The sequence below is a fragment of the Erinaceus europaeus genome, chromosome 11 (assembly GCF_950295315.1).
Source record: "Erinaceus europaeus chromosome 11, mEriEur2.1, whole genome shotgun sequence".
Taxonomy (NCBI): domain Eukaryota; kingdom Metazoa; phylum Chordata; class Mammalia; order Eulipotyphla; family Erinaceidae; genus Erinaceus; species Erinaceus europaeus.
In genome coordinates this window covers 80,307,973-80,320,569 of record NC_080172.1, presented here as the reverse complement: position 1 = coordinate 80,320,569, position 12,597 = coordinate 80,307,973, and the positions used below count along the sequence as shown (strand labels likewise).

Sequence of the window (12,597 nt, the reverse complement as noted above, 5' to 3'; positions counted from 1 at the left end):
TTGATAAATCAGATAGACTTATAGAATTTCCCTTATTGATGATTCTTTGTTTCTTAGCCTTTTGACTTTGTCATTTGCTTACTATGTACACTGGCAAGTTTAGGTTTTCATTATTTTTATTATTATTGTTAGTATTTTTCCTCAGCAAGGTTATTATTGCTGGTGCTCTAGGCCTGCAAGACTCAACAGTTCCTGGAGGTTTTTTTTTTTTTTTTTCCCTCTAGTGGGTGAGAGACAAAAAATAGAGGAGACAAATACAGAAGAGACATCTGTAACACTGCTCCACTACTCATAAAGCTTCCTGCTGTGGGAGAGAGGGCCTGGGGGCTGTAACCCAGATCTTTGTACTTGTCTTCAGTATTGTGTAATTCTAGCATGTTTGTCCTTCAAATATGAATTCTGCCTTGTCTCCCTTTTCCATCTGTTACACTCCTTTGATAACAATGTTGTTCCTCTTAATGTTATTTTGTAACTCTCTTACATTGGTTTAGTTCTTTTCTGTCTTTCTGATTTGTTTTCTTTACCCAAACTCTTACTTCTTGCCTTAATCTTTTATTTTTTTTCCTTTTCTTTCCATTTTTAAAATTATTTAAAAAAATCCTTTATTGGGGGATCAGTGGCTTACAATTGACAATAAAATACAATAGTTTGTACATGAATAACATTTCCACATAACAATACAACCCCCACTAGGTCCTCCTTTGCCCTCATGTTTCAAGACCCGAGCCCTCCCCCTGACCCCAGAGTCTTTTACTTTGGTGCAATGCACCATTTTATTATTGTTATTTTATTATTACTCTTCCCTCCAGCTTACTTCCATCATTCTGCTTCTGGACTTCTTTACTGGTTTCCCCCACCCCAAAAAAGTTATATAGTCTTCTCTCTGACTTATTTCATGCAGAAAAAGCTCTTACATTTATGTAGGTGTCTTGTCATCCTGGTGAACATTCTTAGAACTAAATTTGGAAGTCCTCTTCAAAAGGTTTATCTAGCTCTGTTGAATCTGGAGTTTTCATCTAGTTGCTGTCTTTATCTAACAGTGTGGGAAATTTTCTCTGTCTTATACTTGATGGTCAGATGAACTGTGTCCGTAGATTGTGTTTAAGCCTAGGTGTCCTGAGCCTTGGAGTGGTTGAGGTAAGTGAAATAGGAAGTAGGCAAGAAGGGTATCTAAGTCTAAGTAGAAACTATTTGATTAGGTACTTTATAGTGTCTTTTTTAGGTCTTTCTATGTGCTTACTGCATTTATTGAGTCACTGCAAACTATCCTAACTTATGGATACATGTGTACATAAGCTCTAACTCATGGGCCCTGGTCTGTATCTATGTTTTGAGGCTTTGTTAGGAAGTACACCACCCAAAATGGAATTAAGGATTCCTTTGAGCTAGGAAAAGTCTCACCTGAGTAATGAAGCTGGAGGATTGACATTCCACACCTGATGTCTCTGGACACAGTCTGAAGTGAAACATGCTGAGGTGGTACTGGTTGCATTGATTAAGTTGAGATGCAATATCAATTTGTATGAACTGAGAGAAGCATGCAGAAAAGTGAGTCCCACCATAGAGGTTCTAAGATTGGAAGAAATAAGGGTTTGTTTGTTTTGTTAAATTATATATGTGGGTTTTATAGAGAATGTGGAAGGTTCCTGCTGAGAGCAGTTTTGTTTTTACAGTACATTTGTGAAGATAATATAAACAATACCCATGTATGGCTGTACTCACTTTTCCACATTACTGAAACCTCAAATTATTATGTACATTGCTATAATTTAGGAAATATTTGTTGTGTTCTCTCTATTGCATCTTCAGATATCCTTTTCAATTTAATGCCCCATTTTTAAAACCAGAATCCTACTTAGGATACCATATTACTTTAGTTTTAATGTCTCCTTAGTTTTCTTATAGCTGCTGTAGTTTCTCAAAATTACTCATTATTGATAGGCTTGTTTATTTTGAACCTTTCTGGTTTTATTCAGTTCTTTCTTCGGATAGAGAAAACCAGGCCCCTGTATTGTTTATCTTATATACTCATCCATCCATCCATCCATCCATTCCTCTATTCAGTAATGAGGTAGTTATGCGTTATTTGAATTAGTTGGCTTCTTGAAACTTATGATAAAATAAGTAGAACTTTAGGTGATTTTTGTAATAGTTAAGCATTGGGAAGGGAGTGATGAGAGTTGAATTTGTCCAAGTTGGATGCAGGAGTGCCTCCATATGCTTTTGTTTCTTATAATTGTTTCCTAATAACTGGAAAGAAAAAAATTAACACAGAGTTATGAAGAGTATATGTTGAACACACCAGATAATTGAGAGAGAGCCGTGTAGCCTTTTAAAATTTACTTAAAAGGAGATAAACTGAGTACAAATTTCTTTTAAGCTTTAGGTTTTAAGCTTATTCAAACATACTATATAACTTACCTTTTTTAAAAAAATTTTATTATTTTTTTATTTTTTATTTATAAAAAGGAAACATTGACTAAACCATAGGATAAGAGGGGTATAGCTCCACACAATTCCCAGCACCAGAACTCTGTATCCTATCCCCTCCCCTGATAGCTTTCCTGTTCTTTAACCCTCTGGGAGTATGGACCCAAGGTCCTTGTGGTATGCAGAAGGTGGATGGTCTAGCTTCTGTAATTGCTTCCCCGCTGAACATGGGAATTGACAGGTTGATCCATACTCCCAGCCTGTCTTTCTCTTTCACTAGTGGGGAAGGGCTCTGGGGAAGCAGAGCTCCAGGACACATTGGTGGAATTTTCTGTCCAAGGAAGTCTGGTTGGCATCTTGCTAGCATCTGGCCCCTGGTGGCTGAAAACAGAGTTAACGTACAAAGCCAAACAAATTGTTGATCACTCATGGACCTAAAGGCTGGAGTAGTGCAGGTGAAGAGTTGGAGGGGTCTCTGTTTTGTGGATAGCTAGTAGGCATATTTTAGTTATATTCCAAAGGGCCCTTTTTTTTTTTTTTTTGCCTGAGCCTGAAATCTGATATAAAGATGGATCCTAATTATTGTCTGGGGAGATGATGTCATGGCTGGCAGAAGGACCAGAAAGCTGGATCAGGGAAGAGAGTAGCTTCCAAATATGGGAAAAGTGTATAAATATTGATTGTAAACCCCATCGATTTGATGTGATCTCAGGCCCATATTCAGCTTAGGAGCCTATGTGACCTCTTTGTACTTATAGATCTGAGCTCACATTCTGTGGTCCTAAGTAGGAACATTTCAAGCTGCCCCAGTATCAGGACCCATATTCCTCAGGTGTAGTATAGAGTATATTGTCCAGCCTCCCTTCGGAGGATAGAACATTCTCTACCATTGTTGAACCATGTTGAGGGGACGGTACTATTTAGACCCACAAAGGGGTCTATTGTGCTGATAGAGATTGTTATCTGACAGAGATGACTGGTAACAATGGCGAGAAGGATTGATTCGAGGTCTAGGCCCATCTTGTCTATTTGGGAATCTCAGGATTCCCCGACTAGGGCCCCAGCTGATGGGGTGGCCTGATAGTGTCTAAAGAGTCATCCTTAAAGTATGCCAGTCTCTTGCCCTTATTCAGCCTTTGCAGTCCTTGCTTTGATGAGGTTAGCTTTGGATTGAGTGAGCGAACTGTAATAGGAAGTAGGTGAGGAGGGTATCTAAGTCTAAGTAGACACTATTTTATTAGGAACTTCATACTGACTCACTACTAATTATTGTATATTTTTGCTTTCAGGTATATATTTTGCCCTAATTTATGGATACATATGAACATATGCTCTATCTTATGGCACCTGGTCTATATCTAGGTTTTGGGACTTTGTTAGGAAGTGAACCTCCTGGAATGGAATTAGAGAATACTATGAAAGGAAAGGTGTCATCTGAGTAATGAGGGTGAAGGGTTGACATTCTATGCCTGATGTCTCTGGATACAGACTAAAGTGAAACATGCTGTGGTGGTACTCCTTGCGTTGATTGGGGTGGTATTGGCGCATGCAGTATCATTTGGTATGAACTGAGAGAAGCATGCAGGAAAGTGAGTCCCATCCTAGATGTTCCAGGATTGGGGGAAATATAGGCTCTATAGGGGAAGTGGGAGATTCCTGCTGTCTTAGGATTTAAGAAGACAATAGATAGTTATTGCTATAATCACATTATTGGGCAATAGGGTTAACTTTGAGATATCCCTTTGTTAGGATTTGCTGTATCATACACAGCATCACCATAACTTATGTCCTTTGACATTATTTGTATATAACTGTGCCACTGGTTGCTTCTGGTCTCCCTGGTCTAAGCTTTTAAGAGAGTTAACATATCAAAGATTCAGCCTATGTATTAAAAAACACTCAGTCTGTGATTTTAAGTTTGAGACAACTCAAATCAAAATTTCCCCTCTCATATTAATTACATGGTGATTTATCTAACTACAAATTGATAGGACTGTGTCCCATCCCAACCGCCTACACCCCCATACCCCGCCCCATGCAGCTGAACATCACCCTCACTCAATCCAGGGTTTTTACTTTGATGCTCTACTCCAAACAAATTCAGTCAAATCCTGCTTTGAGTTTCCCTTTCTGTTATTTTTTCTCAACTTTTGTTAATGAGCGGGATCACCCCATACTTATCTTTATCTTTCTGATTTAGCTCACTTTACATAATTCTTTCTAGCTCCAAGATGGGTCAGAGGGTTCATTTTTCTTAATAGCTGTGTGTAGTATTCCATTGTGTGTATATATACCACAACTTTTTCAGCCACTCATCTGTTGCTGGGCACTGATTTTTGTACATTGATTTTTGTAGCCTGACACCTTGCTATATTGCCTAATAAGTTCCAGTAGTTTTCTGCTGGATTCTTTAGGTTTTTCTATGTATACTATCATATAATCTGCAAATAGTGAGAGCTTACTTCTTCCCTTCCAATCTGTATTCCTTTTCTCTTGCCTGATTGCTGTGGCAAGAACTTCCAATACTATGTTGAAGAGTAATGGTGATAGTGGACAGCCCTGTCTAGTCCCCAATCTGAATGGAAATGCTTTCAGTTTCTGTCCATTTAGTATGATGTTGGCTGTAAATTTGCTATATATGGATTCCACTATCTTGAGGAATTTCCCATCTATTCCCATTTTTTTGTAGAGTTTTGAGCATGAATGGGTGTTGGATTTTGTCAAAAGCTTTCTCTGCATCTATTGAGATAATCATGTGGTTTTTGGTTTTGCTTTTATTGATTTGGAGAATGCCGTTGACTTATTTATGTTGAACTTATTTATGTTGAACCAGCATTGCATTCCTGGGATAAATCCCACTTGGTTGTGATGAACAATCTTTTTGATAAACTGCTGTATCCGGTTGGCCAGGATCTTGTTTAATATTTTGGCATCTATGTTTCTCAGAGATATTGGTCTGTAGTTTTCCTTTTTTGTTGTGTCCCTATCTGCTTTTGGTATCAGGGTGATGTTGGCTTCATAGAAAGTAGAAGGGAGTGTTCCTGTTTCTTCAATCTTGTGGAAAAGCTATAGAAGTATAGTTATTAACTGTTTCCTGAAGGTTTTGTGGAATTAGTTTGTGAAGCCATCTGGTCCAGTACTTTTGTTTTTGGGAAGATTCTTAGTAACTGTTTCGATTTCTTTGTCTGTGATTGTTGCATTTAGGTTTTGTCGTTCTTCTTGGTTCAGTTTTGGAAGGGCATATTTTCCTTGAAATTCTTCCATTTCTTCTAGATTCTCTTGCTTGGTGGTGTATAGTTCTTCATAGAAGTTTCGCATGTTTTTCTAGACTTCAGTGGTGTCATTTGTGATCACTCCTCTGTTGTTTACAATTCTATTTATTTGAGTCTTCTCCCCCCCCCTTTTTTTTAGTGAGTCTGGCTAGGGATTTGTCAATTGTGTTTAATTTTTGAAAGAACCAACATTTAGCTTCATTGATCTTTTGTATGGTTCTCTTATTTTCTATGTTGTTTATTTTTGCTCTAATTTTAGTGATTACTGTCCTTCTGGTTACTTTAGGGTTTCTTTGTTCTCTCTTCTATAGAAGAGAGATACACACACACACTGAGAATCCACTCTAAGTCTAACCAAAATGATTCACAAATGAGTATCAATGAATTCAGAAAGCAAAAGAAGAAAAGAAGACAGGAACAAGAAAAATAAGAGTAGTGAAAGGAGTTTTTTTTTTTTGTATTAGCTTGGAGGTGAGTAAAAGGTGAGTCGAGGGAAGATGTAGAAACAAGTTCCTCTCACACTGGAAACACCAGTCAATTTTGGTCAACCTGAAGAAGGAGGGAGTAAAAAGGACACATGTATATAATAATAGTAGTAATAAAATAGACTAGAATAAAAAACTCTTAATAGTCAATCTGCAGCTTGGACTACTCAGGATGGATTGGCTGCAGGCAGCCTGAACAGAGACAGCTAAGAAAGAAGACAGTAAGAAGTATGCAAAAAAAAAAAAAAAAATACTCCCAATAGTCTTTCCCAGGAAGGAGTGAGGCTCTGATTGATCAATTATTTTGTCACTCAAATAGAGCTCCAGCCACTTATAAATGAGAAAGAAGGGAAAGGGCTTGGAATGACACCCCTGGTGAGCCAGGAATCTTGGTAATGAAAATGGCTCAGTGTGGAGCCTGCTGGGAGCAGCTGTCCATCCCTTGGGGGCTGTTTGTGGGGTTGGGGGAAGGGATAAGCTTCAGAAATAATCTAAATATTTCCTTTCTTTTTCCTCCTGGCCCCTGTTTTCTAACCCAAGAGTCATTCACCGTTATGGCCCCTTACTTTCCCTCCTGCTGGCGGCCCAGTATCCTACCCTATCCAGAGAATCCCTGGTCACATGCTATTTGTTGGAGCTCATGCCAGCTGCTGCTTCCTGGTCACCATCTTGGCTCCACCCTCATAACTTACCTTTGTTAAGACTATATATGCTTAGGGGCTGTATCATGGTGCACACAGACCCAGTTTCGAGCCCCTGGTCCCCACCTGCAGGAGGAAAGCTTTGCAAGGTGGTGAAGCAGTGCTGCAAGTGTCTCTCTGTCTCTCTCCCTCTCTATCACCCCCTTCCCTCTTGATTTCTGGCTGTCTCTATCCATTAATTAAAAAGATAACAAAAAAAATTTAAAAAAAGAATGCATCTGCTTAACCAGGTGTACCATTGCCTGGCTCCTCCTTTATTAAAAATGAAAAGAAGAATTATTGGTAGAATACTGAAAGGTTCATTGTTTTTTTTAAAACAAAGCTATCCAAAATAAACCTTTTCTAAAATTGGTTAATTATCCAATATGCTATTTATTGAATATTCTGCTCATATCTGAACATTCCTGAAGAAAACAGTGTTGTAATTTCTGCATGTCATATATACTTTCTTCATCCTACTTAAGTGTATCAAAAATGTCCTAATTTTAAGGTACATTGTTACATAATGTGATTTTATTTTTTTCATTGACAGAACTATTATGGAGCTGCTAAGATGATTTTTTCTGACAACCCACTTGGTCTGACTTGTGGAATGGTATGTCCCACCTCTGATCTTTGTGTAGGTGGATGCAATTTGTGTGCCACTGAGGAGGGACCAATTAATATCGGTGGACTGCAACAGTTTGCTACTGAGGTATGTATGATACGCATGTTGATTTATTTTTGCCTCCTCAAGCAGATACTTTTAAAGTAATTTTAATCTTTGACATTTTGTTTATATTTAACATTTGTACTGTGATACACAACTAAAGTGTATCTCATGCCATCAATATGATTTTATTCAACAACTTGGCTACAAATTATATAAAACTAATTAATTCTATAAAGCTATATTCAAATTAGTTATAATTCAAGAAGTTCATTAAAATACATTAAAATCATAAAAATGAGTGGATCTAGAAATACAATTAATTTATTTACTTTATAGTATGGCAAGATAACTCTATTATAAACAGGCTGTTTCCTTTAGCTGAATCTTTCACATGACACTTGCTTTATTCATTGACATAAGTAATACATCAACATTATTTTAAAATTCTATGAGTAGTAGAAGTTAAAAAATTTGGCGTTCTGAAATTGAATACTTTTCTTTACAACTAGGTTTCATGAAATTATACATTAAAAGCATTGTGTTATTTAGATACAAAAGTATAATGAAGTATAATTTAAATGTCCCTTCATTATAATAAATTTATGTTGTCACTTTCTCTTTTATGAAACCTCTGTAAATGACTTTGATATCCTAGGATTTCTTATGCTCTCTGGGATTTCCTGTTCAGAGTCAACTACTGGGTCAGTTCCCATGCATCATTTAAATGATCAGCTTAGATGGATATTACAGTAAGATTTTGTAATCCTTTGGGTCCAGTTGGCTAAAAGGTCAAATTAAATGCCTGTCAACACTAGATTTTTTAGTTCATGACTTCCCTATCTGGTTTTGTCAACTTAAACACAATATTTTCTCTCTTTCTAGGCCCCTTCTTATAGTATCCCTCAAGCTTAAGTCTCACTTTGCTTTTAGTAATAAATCAGGGTTATTCCGTTCCTTCTTTCTGACAGGTTAATTCTAAGGAGAGGCTCCTGGGAATGAGAAAATAGAAACAATTTGAGGTTGTGAGTTGCTGCAATAAATTCTTGGATTTAATCTCTTTTCTTACCAAATTCAGAATTGCATTAGGCTTACTTGACTAGTGTTAAGATATGGTCTTTACCACCTAAGAAAATCCTTAGTTGATGGAGAAGATACTCTTGAATTCTTTCATGTCTTTCTTTGAGGACCCATTGTGTCTTTTTTTTAACTTCTTTTAAATACTTTCACATTTATTTATTTATTCATTTAATTTCATCAGAGCATTGCTCAGTTCTGGCTTATAGTTGTGCAGGGGATTGAACCTGGGACTTTGGAACCTCAGGCATGAGAATCTCTTTGTATAACCATTATATCTACCTTTACTGCCATTATGTCTCCATTAAAACAGGTGAGCGCCTAAGGGTGTAGAAAGATGATCACACAACATGTATATGGACTAACATTAATTTTCAAATCAAAATGTGTTAAAATATTATTATTAACCTTTTACTGACCTGAACAGAGAGTACAAGAAAGGAAAAAAAATAAATTGCTTTGAGATTTCTGAGTTGTTTTTAATGAGTCCCATTCACCCCCTTGTGAAAGCAGTTTAGTTAAGACTTCACCATAGATTAGAGTGAGATTCAATGGATTTTAGTGATTCAGGGAGGTTAGAATAAGAATGCATCTTCTTATTATCCTTCAATTATGATACACACACACACACACACACACACACACACACACACACACACACACACACACACACGTCATAAAGACAAATCTACTGTGAACTATAAGGAAACATTTTCTCCCATCCAGGTAGTACCCAACTTCGACCATGCTTATCTTCTGAGGAGACTGAGCATGATTGGTATGTGCAGGGTGGCATAGTACCACAGTAAAGAAACACTTTCTGTTCATTTTACTAAGTTGCGTACTCAGTGTAAGTTATTGTAGACAGTCCTGTATTCTCACTGTCAAAAGTGTGGTGTGGTTTACAGAAATTTGCCTGCTAGTCTAAGCAAATCATGAACAACAGACTAACTCTCTGAAAAGTTAAAGTATAATGTGCAATGCAAAGCAATATTATTTTTTTTCAAAACTACTAAACTATTGATATGAATATTTAAGGCAAAATGGAACGTGATGCAAATGATTTCATGCTTTGATTGTTTGGGAGAATGATAATTGATTTTTGACCTTTAGAGGAATACAAATCCATTTTCCAAACAGATTAAGCAAAGGTTAGAAAAGTAAGCTAAAATAGTATGATATTTTCAAAATTGTTTTTCCTATAACTTATAAATGATTTTTCAAATATCAACATTGTGCTGTTATTGTTTCAATCCATACCTTACACTTTTTCATTTAAACTCAAGCATACTATTTAGAGGAACTATAGTAAAGAAGGAATAAATCATGCAAGAGGTAACTTGTAGTAGAATCAGGAGACAAACTGTGAGTGTGTGTGTGTGTTTTATCCTATGCTGTCATAATTATACAGTTGTTTACTATCCCTCATATCTACAGTGGCTTTGTGCCTATAGGATGGATGGATACACTAAGAAATGATTATAATTCTCCTAATAAGGGAGTTTTTAATAATATTGTTTCTTTAAAATACTTTTGAATTAGTAGTCTGGAGTAGAATTCTTAATAATCATGAGGTTTTCTCTATATAAATATAACTCGACTTTTATTATGAAATGCACTTGATGACTAGGGCATTGTATAGTGGGAAAGCACACGGCTTATGAGCAAGAGTTCCGAGGTTCAGTTTCTGGCACTAGAGAAAAAGTTGAAAATTGCTTGGGTTACACAAGGAAAAAAAAAAAGGATTTGAGTGTCTATATGTTCTCTAGTAGATCATTTATTCACGGCATTTAGTAAACCTAGACTTACTTCTTTTTAAATTTAACAATTTTGGAAAAGTAGAATGGATATTTTTTTTAAATCTATTTTTTAAAGTTTTGAGAAAGTAGAAGCTTATAATTAGGCGTATGCCCAAAAAAATTACTTTTATGATGTTGAAAAAGGTTATGAAGTTACTTTAGAAAATATAAAACCACAGTTCTATGATTGTAAAGTTTAACTTAACAATTAAAGTAAAAAATGAAAAAAATATAAAAGGGAGTCGGATGGTAGCACAGCCGGTTAATAAACGTGCAGGTGGTACAAAGCACAAGGATCCCTCTTTGAGCCCCTGGCTCCCCACCTGCAGGGGAGTCACTTCACAGTAAATATTTGCACAACAAATAATTTAGACACTATATTTTTAGTTTAGTCTAGATTTTTTATATTTTTTAAACTTTTACTTATAAATAAATAGAGTAAATAAATGGAATTCCATACTAAACCAGGGAACTAATTGAGGGCTCAATTACTCTGGGTTTACTGTATTTTGTATCTCCACTCATTCAACAATATTCAGTTGAACTTCTATCATAGACTGCTTACATCACATAGTATTTGCTTTTATTTCTATCATTCATTGAGAGAATACATAGCTTAAATTAAATTAATTAGCATTTGTAGTATGGTAAAATATTCATGTGCAATTCAACCAGCCAGGTGTTATAAGACTACATTAGGGAATATTTTACAGTTACTTAAATTGCATCGGCTTTTATATTTTCCTTATTTAAAGATTATGAATTTGTCCTGGAGCTCCGCTTCCCCAGAGCCCTTCCCCACTAGGAAAAGAGAGAGAGACAGGCTGGGAGTATGAATCCACCTGTCAATGCCCATGTTCAGCGGGGAAGCAATTACAGAAGCCAGACCTTCCACCTTCTGCATCCCACAATGACCTTGGGTCCATACTCCCAGAGGGTTAAAGAATAGAAAAGCTATCAGGGGAGGGATTGATATATGGAGGTCTGGTGGTGGGTATTGTGTGAAGCTATACCCCTCTTATCCTATGGTTTTGTCAATCTTTCCTTTTTATAAATAAAAATAAAAAGATTATGAATAAAAGTAGGAGAATGTCTCCCTGAACTAGTTTGTGATTATAATAATATAGCTGTTTCTCACATATCTTTGTTTTAGGCATTATGGTTAATAAAAGCTCTAATCTTTTGTCTTCTACAAGAATATTTGAAGACAATATCAATATATGTGTCATAAAAAATTACTGCAAGAGCACTTTAAAACAATACACTTTTTGTTACATATCACATGTTAAAAAATATATATATAGTGAGAGAAGCCCAGGGTATACTAGCAACTGGTGGGGTGTAGAATGTGCATGCTGAGAGCCCTAGTGACAAATACAAAAGTAACAAACACTATATAAGCAAGCAAGTGTTTTAAAATATATAAAATATATAATTGAGTAGACTCTGTGTTGACTTCTTTATATGTCAAATAATGTAATGGCAAAAATACTTTGAAGGGTGAAGGAAGACATGATTGACTGTAAGCACTGCAACAGTAACAAAAACTAGGACTATCTAAGGCATATTGTCTCATCTGAACTCCAGTGTAAAAATGTTCATTTGATAAGTATCTATTAGTCAAACAAACATGATTATAGTAAAGTATAGATGTTAAAAATTGCTGCTATGTAGCATTCCTATATGTATACACACCACATAAACCTAGTTTTTTTCTAGACTCTGGTTATTACAAATTGTGCTGCTATGAACATAGGTATGCACAGATTTTTTTTTGGATGAATGTATTTGATTTCATAAAAATATATCCCCAGGAGAGGAATTGCTGGGTCATACGGTAAATCCATTTCTAGTCTTTTGAGAGTTCTCCAGACTGCTTTCTGCAAGGGTTGAACAATTTTACCTTTCCACTAGCAGTGCAGGTGGTGTTCCTTTGCTCTAGCTATGTATCTCTCCAGCATTTGTTGTTACTGTCCTTTCTGATATGACATTCTCACGAAGTAAATTGGTATCTCACTGTTTTCTTTATTTGCATTTCTCTGACATTCAGTGACTTGGGACATTATTTCTTCTCCTCACTTTTGGATGAGGTCCCTTTTTTTTTTGCTGTTGGCTATGCTCTTTGTATGTTCTGTTTAATAGCCTTAAGAATGATGAATGCATTTTCTTCACCTCATTTTAGAT

General features: G+C 36.0%; 1 protein-coding gene across 1 annotated transcript in view; it reads left to right on the top strand.

Moving 5' to 3' along the window:
- DPYD (dihydropyrimidine dehydrogenase) overlaps nt 1–12,597 on the top strand; it is a 944,675-nt gene that overhangs the window by 237,930 nt on the left and 694,148 nt on the right. Inside the window, exon 5 of the mRNA XM_016189943.2 lies at nt 7,421–7,582. Within this exon, the coding sequence (XP_016045429.1) occupies nt 7,421–7,582 (162 nt within the window). The remainder of the gene's footprint in view (nt 1–7,420; nt 7,583–12,597) is intronic.